This window comes from Ceratocystis lukuohia (genome assembly GCF_044167205.1).
Source record: "Ceratocystis lukuohia strain C4212 chromosome Unknown Supercontig7_pilon, whole genome shotgun sequence".
NCBI lineage: Eukaryota > Fungi > Ascomycota > Sordariomycetes > Microascales > Ceratocystidaceae > Ceratocystis > Ceratocystis lukuohia.
Window position 1 is genome coordinate 2214424 of NW_027263526.1, and position 21296 is coordinate 2235719.

General features: G+C 48.2%; 4 protein-coding genes across 4 annotated transcripts; 1 reads left to right on the forward strand and 3 right to left on the reverse strand.

The window, feature by feature from the left end:
- Positions 1 to 176: 176 nt before the first annotated feature.
- Positions 177 to 1673, reverse strand: HOO65_070491 (Endonuclease/Exonuclease/phosphatase family protein; the record flags this gene model as incomplete). The annotated part of the gene is made up of 1 exon (XM_071001345.1): positions 177 to 1673. The coding sequence occupies one exon, from the start codon at positions 1671 to 1673 to the stop codon at positions 177 to 179; it is 1497 nt and encodes a 498-aa protein (XP_070857209.1).
- A 2760-nt stretch (positions 1674 to 4433) lies between these two features.
- On the forward strand, positions 4434 to 9188 carry HOO65_070492 (Vegetative incompatibility protein HET-E-1; the record flags this gene model as incomplete). Its single annotated transcript, XM_071004790.1, has 5 exons — positions 4434 to 4958; positions 5035 to 5084; positions 5142 to 6721; positions 6782 to 7068; positions 7131 to 9188. The coding sequence occupies 5 exons, from the start codon at positions 4434 to 4436 to the stop codon at positions 9186 to 9188; spliced, it is 4500 nt and encodes a 1499-aa protein (XP_070857210.1).
- Positions 9189 to 12930: 3742 nt separating this feature from the next.
- On the reverse strand, positions 12931 to 16557 carry HOO65_070493 (Vegetative incompatibility protein HET-E-1; the record flags this gene model as incomplete). The annotated part of the gene is made up of 4 exons (XM_071004830.1): positions 12931 to 13944; positions 14007 to 14636; positions 14697 to 15956; positions 16024 to 16557. 4 exons carry the CDS (start codon positions 16555 to 16557, stop codon positions 12931 to 12933), a joined length of 3438 nt encoding a protein of 1145 aa, XP_070857211.1.
- Positions 16558 to 18682: 2125 nt separating this feature from the next.
- Positions 18683 to 20920, reverse strand: HOO65_070494 (serine/threonine-protein kinase Sgk2; the record flags this gene model as incomplete). The annotated part of the gene is made up of 1 exon (XM_071001346.1): positions 18683 to 20920. One exon carries the CDS (start codon positions 20918 to 20920, stop codon positions 18683 to 18685), a length of 2238 nt encoding a protein of 745 aa, XP_070857212.1.
- Between the last annotated feature and the right edge of the window lie 376 nt (positions 20921 to 21296).

Sequence of the window (21296 nt, forward strand, 5' to 3'; positions counted from 1 at the left end):
GTGTGTGACTGTCCTCATTTCTTCTAGGGGTTTGCCTATATACGGTTCTTGAATGCATACGACATCCACCCCTTTCCTCTCTGCCTCTTCCATCAGAGCCAGGTGATTCGGCTGCCCTTTGCCAGCATTGAATTGCCAAATCACGCACCTTCTCTTGCGCCCCCTTATGTCCGCTCTCATACGGACTGGGTTTGGGGCTGCTCTCCCTGACGCGCCTTCGTGCGCGCGGATTTCCTCAAGCCTTGGGCTCCAGGGGCACTGGGGGTGGGCTCCGGCATGGGTGGCTCAGAGGCCTCGTTGCCCCTTGGGGCCGGGGCTTCCTCCGCCTCCACCGGCCGGTCCTCCGTCTGAGGGTTCCCTTCCGGGGTTTCCGGCCCTTCTTCTTGGGCCTCCATGGAGTCCGCCTGTTCTGCGGCCTGTGCTGGGGTCTTTTTGCTCGCCTTTGGGCAAGCCTTCCGTTTTTCGGAAGTGAGCTTTTGCTGCTCCTTCCTGATGACCCGTCTCTCCTCTGGGGTGGTTCCCTTCTTGCGAAGGGGGCACTCCTTGGAGTCTGCCGGGTGTGGGCCGCGGCAGATGAAGCAGGCGGAGACACATTGGTGCTCCACCTCGCAGCACGCTGGGTGCTTGCTGCTCTCGTGCTCGCTGGAGCCGCAGTGTCTGCAAAGCTGTGCCCTGGAGCACTTCTTTGCGTCGTGCCACCCGAAGCAGCGGGTGCACTGGGGGGTCGCCTTCGGTTTTTCTGCCAGCAGGCGGACCGGGACAAGTCTCGATCCCATCCTAAGTTGCCTGGGGACCTTCGCCCCGTTGGCTGGGATCTTGGCAATGAACGTCTTCTCATTGCCGCGGGTTTTTTCGGTCATGTAGACCGGGGCTATCCGGGTGGCCTCCGCGAAGCAGACCCTGATCATCTCCTCAGTGACCTCTACCGCCTTGCCACCTCCGTTGAGGTGGCGCACGACCGGGCCAATGAGGTAGGCGTCTGTGTTCAGCGCCTGTGCTACCTCGGTGCCTGGTCCGAGGTATTTCTTGATTTTGTCGCTTTTCTCCAAGAGAGTGGTGCGACCGTCCTTGTTTGCTATGAGCGCGAAGCCGCTCTTCGTCTTTTGAACGTTCTTCAGAGCTTTCCCAAGCCCTGCGTCCAGCTTTTTAAGCTTCTCTGTCATTAGGAAGCTCTCGCAATCGCGCAGCTTGTTGCTTGCGCTGATTCGGACCAGGATTCTGTCGTCCTGGCGGGGTGCCGGGTGCGCGGTCTTATCCGCTTTGCGGCGCGTGACAGTCTGCCACTCTCCGCCCTGTTTGGCGGTGTCGTGGGACTTGGGTTCTGGGGCAGGGCTCTGTTTGCTTGCCGTTGCTTGCGCGGCTATCTTGGCCACCTCTGCGAAGGAGAGGGCCACATTCGCGTCCTTGGGGGTCATGTTGGCCTCCTTGGGTTGTCCCTGGCCTTTCTTATCCCTCTTCAGCGTGTTGCTGATCTTTCCCATGAGGATGTTTTCCAACATCCGCACCGCCGTCTCGAGGAATTCCGCTTTCACGGCTCTGGCGGTCTGGGTGGCTTCTCGAGCGCAGTGCGTCTCGATCACTTCCATCAGGGGGATGATGAGCCTCTTGGCTTCATCCCTGCGCTCCTTGAAGGCACGTTCTTGGGCCTCGAAGCTCCTCAGCAGGCTGGACATGATGGTCCTCTGCCTCTGGGGTCTTCGGTCGGTGTCGTGAGTTTGTTGTTTTGTTTGTTTGTTGTCAAGATTTTCCAGGGTTGCTTAGGGTTAGTCCCTTGTCCTACTGAAATTGAGGATAGAAATTGGATGTGCTAAAATGGCCAATAAGCCGAAAAATGACAACATACGACCATAGCCTGTGGAAAATACGGGGTCCCGTCTGCTCCCCCTTAGTCAAGCCACAGAGCGCCGAACTAGTAGTATGGTGGGTGACCACATGCGAATCCTCGGTGTTGTATGTATACATTTTTGCCTATGGAGCTGATCATTTGCAAGTTGGTTGGCACCTGATATTTTTGTGTAACCTTGGGGTGGCTGTCGCCGTCTATGATAGGCTTAGTCTTGTAGTGTTGCAAATAGCAGCTCAATGTCGGAGGAGGGAAAACTGGTAGGTAGACGCTAAATAGTACATACAATGTCGGAGGAAGGGTGCTCACGCTTTCCCTCCGGCTGAGAGAAAGTTTCAGGCAAGCCCCTAGGAAGTAGCACGGTATAAGTCATGAAGACTTTTGATAATTTCCAAACTGTCAATAATAGAGATTGAGGCAAGTTTGTTGGGGGGGGTACTAAGGGTTACAAAGAGAGGGTCACCAGTAATTTAGAGCTCGGTAGAAAGAAAACAAGCTTTCTGCTTCGTAGGTAGTACATGTGCATATTCTGAGGTTTCAAGTATAGAATTGAGAGATCGGTAAATAACCCACAACATTTGGATGTAGCAATACAAAAGTGTGAACAGTCTTGTAGGATATTACTTTTGTATTTGTGTTCATGTTTTACGTGGACATTACTGACTGCCAGGTCGTCCAGAATGCACTAAATCAAGTGGAGGTACTGAGGCCACATGTATTTTTGGCCAACCTTGATGCAGCAAACACAAATTAAGCAGCTACGTAAATTAGAAAAGGAGGGGTAGTAAAAGTTTGCATGTTGGGAGGGCCATGAGGAAGGAAGTGTGGGGGCTTGGACTGTGGCATTCTACGGCTACATACATTTGATGAAGATCACTTGGGCCCCTACTTTCTATTACGTAGTATAAACTAAAAACTTGTGTATAGGGGAAAATCTGTTGAAACCCGTTACACAGAGGTTTAATCACAGACGCTCTAGCTACGTGGTTACACGTAATGAATCTATGTATGCATTTAGACCTTTTTTCCGTTCACCATAATTACCAGGCTAACGACACTAGGTTAGCTACTGCAAAGTATGCTCTTTACAAGACTAGCTCATGGTTCCACCGGGAAATATACTAAGAATTTTGTCGCTGTCTTGCCCTATTCTCTTTCAATCTCCTTTACCTCTTTCCATACAATCAACAATGCTATGTAGGTACTTCATGTGTGGCCACGAATGCCATGTGAAGACCAAAAAGCCACGAAAACAAGGCGTCAAGGCTCCGCAAATCATTGCCAGAATCAATGATGAAGCCTAAGGACAAGAGAAGAATAGAGCCACTTATCAGTACCACTGGTATCTTCCTCTGGGATCTTCGGAAGGAGGGGAGGCACTAGACTTCAGAGATAGCCCTTTGCTCGGCTGCTTACTGTATTCAACGTTTACCTACTGGCTTTCCGAAAGCAATACGACAGCACATTTAGACAGGAGCGGTCTGGATGATCCCACCTCCACTCTACAGTCATTTTGGAAAAAAAGAGAAAAGCAAACTGAAAGCAAAGTGCCAACAAGCAAGAGACATACACCTCAACAGGCGAGGGTGTTTTCTTTGCGCTAGATTGGCTATCCGTGGCTACCTTTGAGGGCTGGGCCAGCTTTGCCAGACTGCTCGATGTTTTGTGTTACTTTTTGCTAGCATCTGTCTTGCACTGGAAACTCGTGTCGATGCGTTGAGCTCGATAGCCCTCTACTGTCACGAGGGGCATGCCCTTGACAGTTTATATCGCCGTCTGGTCTCCTTCTTGTTGCGAACACCACGTCTTGGATTCATTTATCTAGAGTATGAGCTTCAAAGCGTGTTTTGCGTTCTAGGCTCTTCAGCAAGTTGGATGTAGTCTCTCTATGCTCCTCTCTTATTGCAAATTATTTTCATGCAATCATAGACTAGCATTGTGTTTGTGAGTTCTTCGAAACCTCGATGCCATGAGAATAAGCATCAAGCATCACACCACAGCATACTAACCGAACTAGAAGGGTGATGATGTAATAAGAATGATACGCATCATATTAGGCCACATCCAATCCAAGGCCGAACGCAGCTAAATGTGAAACCAATGAAATCGCTGGGAAATAAATTGTATAACCAGTAATGCTGTTTATTTCTTTGCCCTTCTTTTGTGAAAGTTAAGCTTGCCTGTGACAGATCTGCTCTGGATACTGGATATCTTGCTTTCTAAAAGCGGTGGATTATTACTGACGGGCGCAAACGCAAACGAGAGGTAATCAACCAATAAAGACAGTTCTTCAGATGGTTTAGGTGTTTTCAAAAGTTCAACTCCTACTCTTCTGCCCCCCCCCCCCCCCCCCAGTCGGGAGGTTAGATCCTAGCATGCATGCATGCATGCATGCGTATTCGGTGTCCAAACTGCAGCAGCATAATGCGATTGGTCCAACAGTCAGGCGCTCACTTAGGAAGAATTCTAGTTCTTCCCCAAGCTGGAGAAAAATGAATTTTGTTCTACAGTACGCATAGTGCAATCATTCTTCCAGCCAGCTCGCTATCCAGACTCGTCACTCTATCCCTGCTATTACACTTCGCCAAAGATGGCACACTACTTCTATAGAGCTAAATCCAAAGTTCGGAAGATTTTCAGGGCGACTGTTCGAAAGGCTAGCCCAGATACATCACCTATACCCGACTCATCTGTGCCAGCGCAGTCGGTGGCTGCTCCGGCTCAACAGCCGTCGCTGCCCTCTCCACCTTCAACAAAGTCCAGCCTACAAGAGAAGATTTGGAATTTAGCATACGATTATTCGAGAGCTGAGGAGCCAAAGCTGGTGAAGGCGTTTGAAGAGGTTGCCTTTGCTGAAATTCATTGCAGCGGAACAAGCGCCACGTCCACTGATCAAATTGAAGATAATGAACCCACAAATCGGAGGTTCACATCCCACGAAATGCAAAAGTTTATTCAAAACGGAATTGACCAGACAAAGAAGGAAGCATCCCTCAAGCAAGAATTCAGCAGTGGCTTGCAGGCAGTGAATGCTGTCAGGGGGATCATAGATGGAGCTATACGTGTTGCCCCAGAAGCTGCTGCCGTGTGGGCTATTTTCTGCCTCGGAATAGGGGTATGTAGTTGAGAATGGGCGGTGGGGTGGTGGAAGGAGTCTCCTGGCATGATGTTCTTAGCTAACGTTGGAATAGGTTCTTTCGAACCCTATCACTGAAGCACTCGAAAATCACAAGGGTATACAGTACGTCTTGTGCAGAATGGAGTGGTACTGGGAACTAGCAAGCTTATTGCTTGACAGGAACAATGGCGAAGCGGCTACAGCTACACTGCGAGACAAATTAGAGATGGACATCATCCGGCTCTTCCAAAAGCTACTCTTGTATCAAATGAGGAGCATCTGCGTTTACCATCGCAGCCAGGCTGCCACCGCTTTCAGGGATGTTTTTCGAATCGACGACTGGGCAGGCCAGCTACTTGGCATCAAGGAAGCTGAAGAAGCTGTTCAATTCCACATTGAGCAATACAACAGCCAAGAGAGCAAGATGGAGTTACAGAAGCTCAACAGCACAGCAGACGCTTTGCAACTAAGCCTTCAAAATATCGATGCGGCAACAGCATACCAAGCAGAATGTCTACGAAGCATCGATAAAGCAACACAGGCTCAGGCAGAATACCTACGAAACATCACTGCAGCGGCACAAGACCAAAAAAGCCAACAGGCTAGCAGGCACGAAGACGACAAAGACAGGCAATGTCTTTCAGACCTCTATGTAACTGATCCCCGGACAGACAAAAAGGAAATCGAAGAGAAAAAAGGCGGCTTGCTGAAAGACTCCTATAGATGGATTCTCGAGCACGTAGAGTTCCGGCGCTTTCAAAGCGAAAAGGAATCGCGAATCCTTTGGATCAATGGAGGCCCTGGCAAAGGCAAGACAATGCTCCTTTGTGGTATCATTAATGAGTTGGAGCAGGAATCATCGGTAGTGCTCTCCTACTTCTTTTGCCAAGCCACAAGTGATGGCCAACTAAACAAGGCCACATCTGTTCTACGAGGCCTTATTTATGATCTTGCACGTCGTAACCCACAGCTCATCACGCATGTGCGAAAGAAGTACGATTACATGGGCAAGAAACTCTTCAACAACAGGACTACTTGGCATGACCTTTGCGAGATAGCAACTTCTATGCTGAATGACCCAACCTTGCAGAATGCTATCCTTATTGTCGATGCTTTGGATGAGTGTAGCGTAGAACGGCAGCGCCTACTTGAATTCATCGCTAAGCCCTCACTTGCCAAATGGATTGTGTCAAGCCGCAATTTGCCGGATATTGAGGAGAGTTTGAATGATTCAAGGCAAAAGTTCAAGATTCACCTAGAAGTAAACCAAGCTTCAGTCTCCATGGCAGTCGAGTCCTATATCACTTCCAGGGTGTGTCAGCTAGCACAGAGGAAGAAATACAATGACGACATGAGGACCGCCGTCTTGGAACATTTGAGGGTGAACGCCCAAGGCACTTTTCTATGGGTGGCCTTAGTTTGCCAAGAGCTTTCCAATGCAGATACCCGAAAACGACACACCCTTGACAGACTGAAGTCATTTCCACCTGGGCTTAATTCTTTATATGGACGAATGCTGGAACAAATCTCTAAGTCACAAGACGCAGGGCTATGTATGGAAATCTTGGCTAAAGCCTTGGTTGTATACCGAACCGTCACCTTAGAGGAGCTGCACGCCCTTGTCGAGCCACTTGAGGGCTTTGACAATCAGGATGTAGGAGAGGTCGTCCGATCATGTGGCTCTTTCCTGACCCTCCACAACAACCGCATTTCTTTTGTGCACCAGTCAGCAAAGGACTACTTGTTGAATAAAGCATTGGGTAAGATACTGCCCTTAGGTGTCCCTCACCAACATCAAATGGTGTTGATACGGTCATTAGAACTCCTTCGCAACACACTACAGCGTGACATTTACCGCTTAAAGGCCCCAGGATGCTGCATCGATCAGGTTCTAGTCCCTGACCCTGACCCATTGGCTGCTATTAAGTACGCTTGCATCTTCTGGATTGATCACCTCTATGACTCGCCAGCAAATGTGCTTGTCAGTGAAGAGGATAGAGTCTTGGATCTGTTTGAGGAAAGGTATCTACAGTGGCTAGAAGCTCTAAGCCTTCTACAGAGCATTTCTGCTGGGATAAGGGCAATTGAGAAGTTAGAAGGTTATCTAGTAAGTAGCTTTATTGCGAGAACTTACCCCAGCCAGCCAAGAAGAAATCTAACACAGCACAGCAAACGTCACAAGGCCTTCGAAATATTGTCAAAGATGCCCGCCGATTCCTCCTCTCTTATGGGGGGATTATTGAAATTGCTCCCCTGCAGGTTTATGCATCAGCACTCATATTCAGTCCCACCAACAGCTTGATAAGACAGAAATTTAGTCGGGAAGAGCCAGACTGGATTGAGGTAAAGCCAAGGGTTGAAGCAAATTGGAATGCTTGCCTGCAAACCCTTGAGGGCCATAACGACATAGTGAGATCAGTGGCGCTCTCAAATGATGGGCAGCGGCTAGCATCAGGGTCTTCAGACAAGACAGTCAAGATCTGGGATGCGACTTCTGGCTCGTGTCTGCAAACCCTTGCAGGCCATGATGAATGGGTGACATCGGTAGCATTTTCAAATGATGGACAACGACTGGCATCAGGGTCAAACGACAAGACAGCCAGGATCTGGGATGCGACTTCTGGCACATGTCTACAGACCCTCGCGAGCCATGATAGTTATGTCCAATCGGTAGCGTTTTCAAATGATGGGCAGCGATTGATATCAGGGTCAATTGACAAGACAGTCAAGATCTGGGATGCGGCTTCTGGCACATGTCTGCAGACTCTTGAAGGCCACGATGAATCGGTGACATCGGTAGTGTTTTCGAGTGATGGACGGCGAATGGCGTCAGGGTCTTTTGACAAGACAGTCAAGATCTGGGATGCGACTTCTGGCTCGTGTCTGCAAGCTCTTGCGGGCCATGATGAATGGGTGACATCAGTGGCATTCTCAAGTGATGCGCAGCGATTGGCATCAGGGTCTTTTGACAAGACAGTCAAGATCTGGGATGCAGTTTCTGGTACATGTTTGCAGACTCTTACCGGCCATGATAGCTTTGTAGAGTCAGTGGTATTCTCAAATTATGGACATCGACTGGCATCAGGGTCGATTGACAAGACAGTCAAGATCTGGGATGAGACTTCTGGCACATGTCTGCAAACCCTTGAAGGCCACGATAGTTCCGTGACATCGGTAGTGTTCTCAAATGATGGGCAGCGACTAGTATCAGGGTCAAACGATGAGACAGTCAAGATCTGGGACGCAACTTCGGGCTCGTGTCTGAAGAACCTTGAGGGCCATAATGACTGGGTAAGATCAGTAGCGCTCTCACATGATGGACAGCGACTGGCATCGGGGTCTTCAGATAAGACAGTCAAGATCTGGGATGCGACTTGTGGCTTGTGTTTGCAGACCCTTGAGGGCCATGACGAGTCGGTGGTATTAGTGGCATTCTCAAATGACAGAATGCGACTGGCATCAGCGTCTTGGGATGAGACAGTCAAGATCTGGGATGCAACTTCTGGCGCATGTCTACAGACTCTCATAACCCACGGTAGCTACGTAGAGTCGGTAGCTTTCTCAAATGATGGAGGGAGACTGGCATCAGGGTCTTCAGACAATACAGTCAAGATATGGGATGCGACTTCAGGCTCTTGTCTGCAGACCTTTGAGGGCCATAACGACTGGGTAACATCGGTGCTATTCTCGGATGACGGACAGCGACTAGTATCGGGATCAAACGACAAGACAATCAAGATCTGGGATGTGACCTCTGGCACGTGTCTGCAAACCATCAAGGGCCATGATGAACGGGTGACATCAATGGCGTTCTCAATTGATGGACAGCAATTAGCATCAGGGTCTTTCGACAGGACAGTGAAGATCTGGAATGCGATGTCTGGCGCGTGCTTGGGGACTCTTCGAGTAGCCCGCAGTATACACTGTCTTTCGTTTGACCCATTGAAAAGTCTCTTCTTATCTACAGAGGCTGGAGCCTTTGACATCACTATGCCTGCGCCAGTCTCATTGGCATCAAAACATGAGGCTCATTTGCTTCAATCTAGTCTTCATGGCTATGGCATCAGTCATGATAATACGTGGATCATGAAGGATGGCCAACGAGCGCTTTGGCTACCACCAGGATGGAGACTCATGGCTTCATCAGTAGCAGTATCAGGCACCAAGTTTGGAATAGGCTGTATTTCCGGCCGTGTCTTAGTCATAGGATTCAAATCCGTTGGATAGCACAAGACATTTAAGTGAAGCTTTGCTTGGCACGAAGATCGAATCGTAGATATCTTTAGATTAAACTTCACTAGCCATGAGAACTGTGACATGGTGAGATTATTGCATATTCTTAGGGCATCTGGATTAGTAAGTGAGACTGCATAGGCACGACACAAATATACTTTATAACTGACTTGCATCTACTACTTGTACTTACCTTGTTATCTAGAAGCTGGCGGGGAGCCTTATGTGTGTCGTATGATGGGAGCCTTAAGCTTTCAGCCTCACCTGAAATTAAGGTAGCCAAAATTTCGACGTAATATCATCCATGTTATCAGACTAAACTATCTTCTAAAATACCACCAAGGGAAGAGCCAAAATCCCGTGGGGAGCATTAGAATAGTTTAAGCGTGCCGAGCCGGATTCAAGGCTAGAGGTCAAGATGCTGATACATGACTCCGGCGTCTCATCACCACGAAGCAGCAGACATACTAATACAGCCCCTATAGAAGTTTTTGACTGCTTGTTTAAGGACATCCAGGTCTTGGAGGCTCCGACTGTCATACAAATGCTGAGAATTTAACTTGAGATATTGCACATACCTTCAGTTACACAAGATTGTAGTTGCACACAGTCCTTATCTAGCACATTGCTCGCCAAGGCTTCAGCTTCCATTCTCAGTATCGTCATAAACAGCAAAGTTTCAAACATTAGAGTTCTGTGAATTGATGTTCCTTCAGTGCGAGTGGCTCTAGCTTTCAGTATTTGTGCTTTCTTTGGCGATATTCTTTTTAGTGAGTTGGGGCTGGACTATAACCGGCCTGTAGCATGCTTAAAAAATAAACATCTACCACGCGATGCCGGGCTCATAATAAACCTGAACTTGAATTTATCTAGCGTCTACTAGAATCACTAAGATCAAACCACGCCGGATTAGCTACCGGACACAAGTGACCCTCTGTAGGGCTGACGACGGATTTTGGGCGAGAGAAGCGCGTACGCTTTCAAGCAAACTTGTTGCTCACCTATGCATTATCCCATATTGTATTTAAAGTCAACTTGCTATTATTCCGCAGCAGTGCAATGGCATATACCAGACGGGTGCACCTCCCAGGCAGTCAGCAGTGACAGGAGCGCATAGGTTTCAAGCATCTCCTATGACTTTTAGGGTCCAGCGGTATAGCCAGGAGGGTCTCTATCTAGCGCGGCCCGAGGACGTACCTGTCGGGTTCCAGGGTTGGTTACCTAGTGTTCTTGGCTTGTGGCATCCTGACTATATAGTAGTCTTGTCCAAGAAGCCAACGGCTGTTGCTGTCCCTGGCGGGGTACGTCGGTTTTTTTGGCACGGGGGAGTATTGTATTGTTATTGTATTATTTTACGTCTACCTACCAGTACTTCGCAGTAATACGACGGACCATCGCGAGCCAGGGTTGGCCACCAATGCCCTGAGTATTGTATTGTATTGTATTCTTTAACGTCTACCTACTGAGTAATCTCCTTGGCACGCGGGAGTATTGTATTGTATTGTATTATTTTACGTCTACCTACCAATTATTTCGCAGTAATACGACGGCATATTCCGGACAGGAGCCGCTGGCTGATGTCATCTTCCAGTGACTCCTGGGCGGTCAGCAATTGCAGGTTTGCTTGGATTTTGAGCGCCTCCTATGACTTTTTAGGGTCCGGCTTAGCAGCTAGGAGGATTTTCCGCCTGCTGTTGCCTGAAGTCGTCCTTGTTGGGTATGGTTCCTGGTGTTTTTGGTCTGCGACGACCGCGTGTCAACTAGTCTAAAAGGCCCCCGGCTTTCGGCACGGGGGGTAGGCCCCGGCGGAGTACAGAGGTTTTGTCCTTCCATATGCATCCCGTAGACGTTAAATATATTCAAGTTCAAGTCAAGTTCAAGGAGGGACCACAGGAGGCAGAGGGAGGGAAGAAGGCTACATACAACACTCGGAGCAAGAGGCCTAGAATAGAGAGGAAGGGGATGTTGTAAAGTGGGGCTATTACGACTATTTGATTGGCTGGACTTTTGTTATTTTAGGCACGTGATTAAGTCAGGGTTATCAGGATTTCTGACCCTTATACAGTTTGCCCAAACGTTAGGGTTAGTGTTAGACATCAAGGGTCTTCTTCCAAGGCCCAAGTGCTTGATCTAGAACATGGTAGTGATGGTTGAGATCCGTCCCTCGTGCTAGACTTAGATAGATACAGGACAACTTCAATAATCACTTATTCCTTCTTCCTCTTCTTCACAGCACAATCAGTACGTCCTCCTAATATCTATCGTTAGATTAGTTCATTTACTTGGTGGTTTGTGGGGCATTAGATTGTGGGGTGCGAGTAGGAAATGGTAATGATGCGAATGGGAACACTCTTTATATAATGTGAAGGCTAGAAGGATGAGAGATAGGCTTTTCCTAGAAGCCTGTCTCTTTGTCAAACCTTACAAGAAGCTTTGACATCAATGGGTAGTTATTCGTAAAGCAATTGGGCTAATGATTAGGCATTTGTGTAACGTAATTTACATGCCAACAAGAGAATTCCCAATACCCCTCGCATTCATTATTCCACAGGAATATAATAACCACAAAGTTCTATTTAAAATAACTGCATTTGGATTTACCTGAGTATTCCATGTCTTCTAGGCAGGTTCTTGCATTATGGCCTGTCTTCCCACAAATGCCACAGTGCTGAATGCTCGCCGCAGCCGACTTTGACTAATCACCATCCTGTCGCATTTCTTGAGCCACCTACCGATCAACATCTTGTTGGGCTAGAATCTCCCCGGCATCCCCTACAGTAAGGGGCCCTCCTTGCTGTATAAGTGTCTTTTTGACTCTCCAGCGTTTGCTGAGTGTCTCATTTGCTACTGCAGAGACTTGTTCTACTCGCGTAAAAGCACTACTGCGTGCATTATTGCCTGTCTCCCCTTTGCAAGCTGGTCCATAGCACCATAAATTGGAGTTGGAGAGCTTCCCTGATGATGGGCAATTCGACCCTTGACGTATGCAAACTGTGAGAGGGCTTGTATCGGGTTGTGTGGCATCAAAGAGACCCAAGTATCAGTCCCTTCAGGAAGCGGGCCAGTCAGTGTTAGAGTCCATAACTTGGCATCCAGCTTCAATGAAACTGCCTGAGGACCATTAGACACCAGTCGTACATGTGATTAAAACGAGTCTTGAGCTATGGCTGTCGATGGACGAAGTATGAAGCCTAGCTCTGTCCAGCGCATCCTACGTCACATTCTGAGAGGAGGTTGGCTATTTCTTCAACACCACTAAGTCAGAGAGAAAATCCTCGCTAATCTAGGTCAAGAATTAACTTGACTACAGTCTCTTCTTTAGGTACAGTCAATCTCGTAGAGTTAGCGCGTACTTCTTACCGAGCGCGTCTTCCATTCATCCTTGCGTGGAAGGTGCTAAGGCTGACTGTGTAGATCCTAGCAGCCTCTCAGATACCAAGTTTTGGGTTTTGTTTGATAGCTACAATGGCAAGAGCGAGATTGGCCACTTTAGAATCTGAAAGTATTACAGGTGGTTTGCGCAAAGTGGCTTGAAAGATGCAAGTGTGAAAATCTGAGTAGAGCGTCCTGTTCGCTTGTGAATTACGTTGCTAAAACTACATATGATCAATAAGAGAACTAAAATGTTGCGAAAAAAGAGTTGAATTTACAAAGAAACGCCTATGTTGTGGAAAATGGAATCTATAATACAATGGACATGATACTTTATCCAAGGACATTTCACTTTCATGATAGGCTACTGAAGCCAGTCTCCAGATCTAAATTCCATGATTATGATGCGGCCAGAGATAGTACCGAGCCCAAGTTTGGTGTGGGCTATTGTGAATGTCCGAGGCCGACAAGATGGCGGCAGCCAAAGGATCCTTTGGGCGTTCTCCATAATCCAGACAAAATCGTTGCTGAGACTGTATGTGGGGGATCTAGAGTGAGGCAAAGAAGCCTGACTAGCTGGCAGTACTGATGCTATTCGCTGCTCATCATTTGTAAACACTGCTGATATCACGTAACGTACATGGCTCTCAAGAGTCTGCACACACGTACCAGAAGTCGCATCCCAGATTTTGACTGTCTTGTCGTCTGACCCTGATGCCAGTCGCTGTCCATCATTGGAGAACACCACTGATGTCACTCCGTAATGATGGCCCTCAAGAGTCTGCACACACGCACCAGAAGTCGCATCCCAGATCTTGACTGTCTTGTCCCAAGACCCTGATGCCAGTCGCTGTCCATCATTGGAGAACACCACTGATGTCACTTCTTGATCATGGCCCTCAAGAGTCTGCACACACGCACCAGAAGTCGCATCCCAGATCTTGACTGTCTTGTCGTCTGACCCTGATGCCAGTCGCTGTCCATCATTGGAGAACACCACTGATGTCACTTCGTAATGATGGCCCTCAAGAGTCTGCACACACGCACCAGAAGTCGCATCCCAGATTTTGACTGTCTTGTCCCAAGACCCTGATGCCAGTCGCTGTCCATCATTGGAGAACGCCACTGACTTCACAGGAGTTTTATGGCCCTCGAGAGTCTGCAGACAGGCATCCCAATTTTCTTCAACCCTTGGCTTTACCTTCATCCAGTCTAGCTCTTCGTGACTAAATATTTGCTTTATCAAGCTGTTGCTAGGGCTGAATATGAGCGCTGAACTATAGACCTGCAGGGGGGCAATCTCAATAACTCTTGCATTCAGGAGGAGAAATCGGTAGGCGTCTTTGACAATTTCCTGGAGGTGCTTTGATGCATATTGCTGTTGTTCAATGTTAACCCCTGATTTTTCAAAATCAATCCTCTCAATGCACAGCAACTTACCAGACAAGATTCTAATTTCCCAACAGCTCGTACTCCAGTATAGACGCTTCGTAACAGACTAAGAGCTTCTAGCCATTGGAGATATTTCGTTTTGAAGAAGGCCAAGATCTCATTATTTTCACTAGCTCTTACATCTACAGGCGAGTCATAAAAATGATCAACCCAAAATGTGCAGGAATATCTGATAGCAGCCAATGGGCCAGGATCAGGAGGAGAAACTTCATCGATGAGAGACCCTGGAGCCTTCAGGTGGTAAATATCGCGTTCTAGAGTTTCGCAGAGCAGATCCATCGATCGCATGAAGACCGTTTGGTGTTGGTGCGCAATGTCGGAGGGTAGGACTTGGTCCAATGCTTGATCCATGAAGTAGTCCTTTGCTGACTGGTGGACGAAGGAGACGGCATTGTCATTAAGAGTCAAGAAAGACCCGCATAACTTGATAACTTCTTCCACCTCTTCCATGCCCACACCAGTCAGTCCTTCAACAAGGACATGCAGCTCTTCCAAAGTGATGGGTCGGTATACAACCAAGACTTTAGCAATAATGTCTTTGCAAAGCTGAGCATCGTCCGACTGAGATATCTGTTGCAGCATTTGTTTGTATAGAGCATCAAGCCCGGGTGGAAACGACTTTAGTTTAGTCAAGGTATGGCTTTTGCGTGTTTTTTTGTCAGAAAGCTCTTGACAAACCAGGGCCACCCACAGAAAGGTGCCATGAGCATTTGACTGTAAATGATCCAAGACAGCGGCCTTTGTCTCATCGTCGTATTTCAGTTTCTGTGCAACCTGATCTACCTTGAATTTGATGTAAGTGTCGACCGCTGCAGAGACTGAATCCTGGTTTATTTCAAGGTGGATTTTGACTTTTTGCTCGGCATCATCCAGACTCTGCTCAATATCTGGCCAATTACGGCTTGATACAATCCATCTGGTGGTGGAAGGCTCAGTGATGAAGTCAAGTAGAAGATTCCGATCCACAGTACACTCATCCAGGGCATCGACGACTACAATGGCATTCTTCAAGCTTGGATCCTTCAACATCTCAGTTGCTATTGCTCGGACCTCAAACCAAGCAGACTCGTTTTCAAATAGCTTTTTCCCCACGGAATCATACTTTTTCCGGACGTGCTTGGTAAGCTGTGGATTGCAATCTGCAAGGTGATAAATAAGCCCGCGTAGCACAGACGTGGCGGAGCTCAATCGATCACCACCCGTGGCTTGGCAAAAGAAGTAGTAGGGTGATGTTGATGGATCCAGCTCCAACTCATCGATGATGCCACAAAGGAGCATCGTTTTGCCCTTGCCAGCATCCCCTTTGATCCAGAGGATTCGGCTTTCCGCTTCGTTTTTGAACTTCCGGAAGTCCTCGTGTTCGAGAATCCATTTGTACGAGTCTCTCAGCAAGCCACCTTTTTTGTATTGGATTTGTATCTTGTCCGTTCGGGGATCGGTCGTGTAGAGGTCTCGAAGGCACTTCTTATCCTCTTTGTCATGATGCCGCTTTTCCTGTTGAACCGTTTGATTCTGGATTGCTACATGGATGTTTTCAAGACTGACTTGCAAATCAGACGCTGTGTTGTTGAGATCACGAATTTGCGTTTGGATCTCTTGGTTGTTGTACTGCTCCATATCGTGCAACACAGTATTTTCAGTTGCCTTGATGTCATTGAGCTGGCCTGCCCAGTCATCGATCAAAAACATGTCCCTCACAAAAGTGACGGCTGGACTGCGATGGTAGAGACAAACGCTTCTGATTTGATACAAGAGGAGCTTTTCAAAGAGCTGCGTGATTTTCTTCTCCAGTGTGTCTCGTAGCGCGACTGTAGTTGTATGTCCCTTATTTTCATCAAGAAGCAAACTGGTGAGGTTCCAATACCACTCTGTTCTGCCTAATACATACTGGATGCCTTGGCGATTTTCAACTGCTTCGGCGATGGGGTTTTTCAAGACCTATGCAATGTTAGCCACCAACAGCACGCTTTGTTTTCTTTTCCGTGAACAAATCGCCATCACATACCTCTATTCCAAGGCAGACGGTTGCCCATATAACAGCAGCTTCCGGGGCAGCACGGAGAGCTCTATCCATGATTCCCATCACAGCCTGTACTGCTCGCAAACCATGGTCGGTTCCTTGCACTAGGGCAGCTTGCTTCTTTGTTTTTTCGATCCCTTGCTCAGCAACCTCTCTCATTTGAGATGACGTGACGTTTAGTTCCGCTGTCACCTCGCCTTCGATTCGATCGGTAGGTTTCACGCTTAGGTGGGACTTGGATAAGATAATCTTCTCGAACGCCTCCACTAACTCTGGCTCTTTCGATTTCGAGCCTTTGTACGCATTTCCCCAAATCTTCTCTTGCAAAGTGGACAATGCTACCGGCTCGGGCTTGGGCGGTGATGGAGGCGTCGTGGCGTCTATTTGCGATGGAGCTTGCTCGGGTTCTAGCTGTACTGCAACAGATGAGGGGGCGGCCGGCGACGTAGCTTCGCCTGGCCTTGTAGCAGGCGTTTTTCTCTTTGGAAAGCGACGTTTAATTTTGTTGAAAAAACTCATAATTCCGGCTCTCAGAAGCGTGTATTGCAATAGTGAAAGAAGATCAACTTGGACAATGAATGAGTTGAAAATGGGATTGCTTTGTCGATACTATAGCATTCTTGATACCAGATGCGGGGAAACTTGTATTGCCGCCCAAGGCTGAGTATTTATTGGGCTACAAGCATCGTATCGTATTACTTTCGCCGTGGCCCTACCCTACCATATGCATGGCTGTTAAGCGATGCATAATGTGTAACATACATTTCGCCCAAGAGGCATGCGATAATAAAAAACAGAGATAAGGGACGTTTCGCTTTCAAAAAGGGGTATGGAATTCAGGTATATTGACGTAGTTGTCGCATCACTTTTCTTCCATGTTCACTCAAGCAAATGACCACCACTGGATATGTCCGTAGCCTAAGTCAGGGTTACCAAGATTGCTGACCCTGATACAGTTCACCCAAACGTTAGGGTTAGCATCAGACATCAAGGGGTCTTCTTCCAAGGCCGATGTGCTTGATCTCGAACATGGTAGTGACGGAACGGATATATAAACCGGCTGAGATCCGCTCCTTGGACTAGACTTAGATAGATACAGAACAACTTGAATAATCACTCATTCTCCTTCTTCCTCTTCTTCACAGCACATTCAGTACGTACTGTTAGGATACAATAGCATTTGCATTTAACTACACGCCATTGCAAGGCAGTGTAACATCAGCTACTAAATAGCTTGTATTTGTATTTCTCCCCGGCACTAGCCAGCCACTCGACATCATAGCAATCAGAGCAGTGCGTACAAGTCCTGCGACAGAAAGACCTTGCGTGCATCCCAGCCTCCAGGTGACAGACAGCATTGCCACCCTGACTGCCAGGCCCCCCAGATTGCCTGTTAGTACTCGTACTATTAAATAGATTAAATAGGACAATGACAGGTGTATTAACACTAGCCATGAGGCTAAGCTTGCCACATTATCGATGCCACCCACCCCCTGTAACGTGGCACTGATTCCGCCTACTGTTATTTCGCAACAATACGGCGGCGTATTCCGGACAGGGGCTGCTGGTTGATGTCATCTTCCAGTAACTCCTGGGCAGTCAGCAGTTGCAGGTTTGCTTAGATTTTGAGTGGCTCCTATGACTTCTTAGGGTCCGGCGCTTAGGTCAGGAGGGCTCTCTGTCCAGCGTAGCCCTAGGGCGTGCCTGTGCGGTTCCAGGATTGGATACCTGGTGTTTTTGGCCTGCGACGACCGCGTGTAAACTAGTCCAAAAGGCCGCCGGCTTTCGGCACGGCGGAGTATAGCGGTTTTGTCCTTCCATATGCATGGCTGTTGCCGCATCGTGTAATCTTTTTCCCGTTATGCTGGTGGCCGGTAGTAGAGCTCCCTCCGCACCTTCTCATGGAGCCCTCCTCGACATCTCCTTCCTGTCCTGCAAACGTTTCTTCCTTCCCTCCCTTCTCTCTTCCCCTTCCATTCGATCTGCTCGTGGTTCAAGGGCACCATGAACAGCACATATCTTCAGCTTCAGCTACCTGCCATGTGTAATAGATCTTACTGTGCGGAGAATGATGCTCCCATAGGCTTGCTACAGGCAAGCAGTGTGATCCATCCACCTTTAGAGATTGTCGCTCGACTCTAGCCAAGTCCCTTCGATTAGCCTCTCCCGCCCTACTATAGCCATTGCACACACATGGCTTAGAAGCCGACAAATGGCCATGTCTAATCCTCCCCTTCTGTGTCTTTGCAAGACTTTTTGCGGTATTGTCAAGCTTCTGCCAAGACGCCGAGAGGCCACAGCGTTGACTTATAACCAAGGTTTGCGGCCTACATGCCCCCCACTAACTCGTAAGCCACTTGATCGAGCCTCTACAAGAATGAGATTAAAACCGGCGACATGCGTGGGAAAGATAAGTAATGAAAAGCAGTGATGGGGTTTGTGTAAATGCTGTCAAAGAAGGATTCGATTAGACATGTGGTATAGGAATGCATTGCACTGGACAAGTATGGCGATGGAGGCTTTACGCCTTCAACTGTCAGATGACAGCGACATATTCACTTACCCAGCTGTTTACCATCATGACTTCCTTCCTAGAAGGTCACATATCCCTGCATGTAGTGGTAAAATAATTGTTTGACATTAGCTAGAGCTTGCTGATAGCCTCGTTCAAGGCAGCTATTATAGGATCGTAAAGTTGGTCTGGGTCTCCAATAGGTGTTCCAACGCTCATATGCTCGTCCTTGTTAAAAGGAAAAAGGATCTTCCTTATCTTCAGGCAGACCGGCTTCACGACATCCAGCGCCTCTGGAAATTCCTCCATAATATCTTCAAGACCATTCACAGTCATATGACCTAGCTTAATTTGTGCTATATCTTCGAATCTCCCAATCTCCCATTTCTGGAGGCTGCTATACTTGGGCGGGTTCTCTTTACCAGCGAATCCATTACTCCATGCTTGGCGTGCGCACATCCAAAGCAAGACATAGAAGAACGACTCGAGGTCGTGGCGGTAGGTGTGATCCTTTTTGCGCAGTACCTCTATCGCTATAAACTGCATCGTGCCAGTCCGGTGCCGTGCCCCGCTCGGTTCACTGTCTAGTACTTTGGCCAAGTCAAGATCGATGAGCATGCCCTTGAAGCCATTGGCTGTTTCGGGGTTGGTGATAATAATGTTGTTCGGAGAGATGTCGCGGTGCAAGATCTTACCAGTCACATAGAGAGACCGATGCGCTTTGATCGCATCCCGCTCAGATTCCAGCAATTCCTTGATGCTTCTAAAGTCGCTGATGACACGACCGGCTGGTGAGACGACAAGGCAGGAGTAGATCCTGTTCTCCCACAGATCCTCGCCAGGTGTGTACAGACTCGGCTTCGTATTGCTAGACCGCCGCCTCTTTGACCCAGATGCATTGCCAGAAGTGCAATCAGCTGAAGATTTGCGCTTGCTTGACATGCTCGTAGTTGTTGGTAGATCGTCAAACTGAATGTCCTCAGCCTGAAAATGGTGGGGTGCAGGGAATTGGAGTCCCTCCCGCATCTCTGCGACAGTGGTGATTCGACGATGTGCCACAACCCTGGCCACGCCCTTGGCACCCATCGCTTCCGCCTGTTTCAGTGGTTCGACCTCAAGCTTCCGCTTATCCGATGTCCACGAAAATTTGGCCACATGGCTGTCCTGCGTTTCGTAGCATGTCGTCCCGCGACACACAATGGCTTTCTGTCGAATCATTAGCTTGTCCAGCCGGTGCCTTGTTTCTTTGCCATTTGCATCATCCAAGGTGACGTAGCAATGCCCATCCTGCTGCTCTATGAACGTATCCAGCCCCATCGTATCATCATCCATTGTAGCATAGCCAACAAGGGCACGCGCAAGCATTTTCGGCTCGCTGTGGATGTCGAATGTACCCGAGCTGTACGCCCCTGACCGATCGAAGATCCAAAGTTCCATTTTGCAACCATAAAGAGAAAAGGCATGGACAAATCGGCGAGTCGGCTGGTCAGCGAAGACACTCCGAACATGGCGTGTCAGCTGGAGGAAATTGGCCTTAAACCTTCCTGTGTCGTAGGACTTCTTCAGCTCCCCCACAACAAGGACGTCCTTGTAGGAAAATTTATCGCTCCCTTCCGCAGCTGGCCTCTGCAAGAAAAGGTCCACCTGTCCTTTTCGTTCTTGGAACTGATTGGCGGTCTTGGTGGTGTGGAACTTGTATGGCGCCTGCTTCAAGAAGCGCTTTGCCAGAGACTGAAGCCAGCGCCGGACCGGCTCTTCGTCAGGCACCTTCGGAAAGGCCTTCCATTTCTTTCCATTGTGTGCGGTCAACACCTTCTTGATCATTGCCTGCTGTTTTATGCACCAGCTCTCAGAGTTAAAGAATTTCTCCCAGAAACCCCCTACATTGCGGAAGGTGCAATTCTTTATCTCTTCGAAAAGCTCTGCTTCGACAATAACACGCGTTTCGCTATCGGCAAGTCGACTCGAGCTGGGCTTCGTGGGTGTTTCTTTGGATTTCAGGGCGACACTGGAGGGGGGGGGAGTGAGGGCGCTGAGGCTGTTGATGATGCTGAATACAGTTTCCCAGATGTCGGTGTCAGCAGATTTGTCAACGACATGGCGGACAAGAGGACGAAATGCGTCGAGTCCAACTGCACCACTTCGGACATTCTGATGAATCGGGAATAATTTTCCCGCCACGTTACCGTTTCCATCGGGAGAAGGAAGGCTGAATCCTGCTTCAGATCCAACAAGAGCGTATAGAAGGTCTGCGATATCTTTGTGCAGTGGATTGTCGACGTCGACGCGTAATCTTTCTCGAAGATGGTCAAGCGCATTTTCGAGAGGGTTTTCTGAAATGATTTTGATCTGCTCTTCTGTGAGGGCCATTTTGAACCAAAGTGCAGCACGGCGATGGGTTTAGCAGACAAGATTGAAGGACTGAGATGGAAAGTAACAATACTGTTGTGGAGATTCCAGCTCCACTCGGAATAACGTCGGGTAAACATGTTATGTAGATACGTGGCGCACGATGTTGTGAAGAGATTTAGAACTTAGTCCTCAATAAATTCGAATGAAATAGACATATGTCACAACAGGTTATGAGCCCGGTGCTTTCAACAGTTTAGAGAACCTCCAAGAAAGCAACAATACATCAAATACGAAAAGACCTCTATCAAGATTCACATATTGAAAACATCGATATAAATCTATACGACCAGAGAACATTTGATACCACAACCGAAAACACATATCAATTCAATCC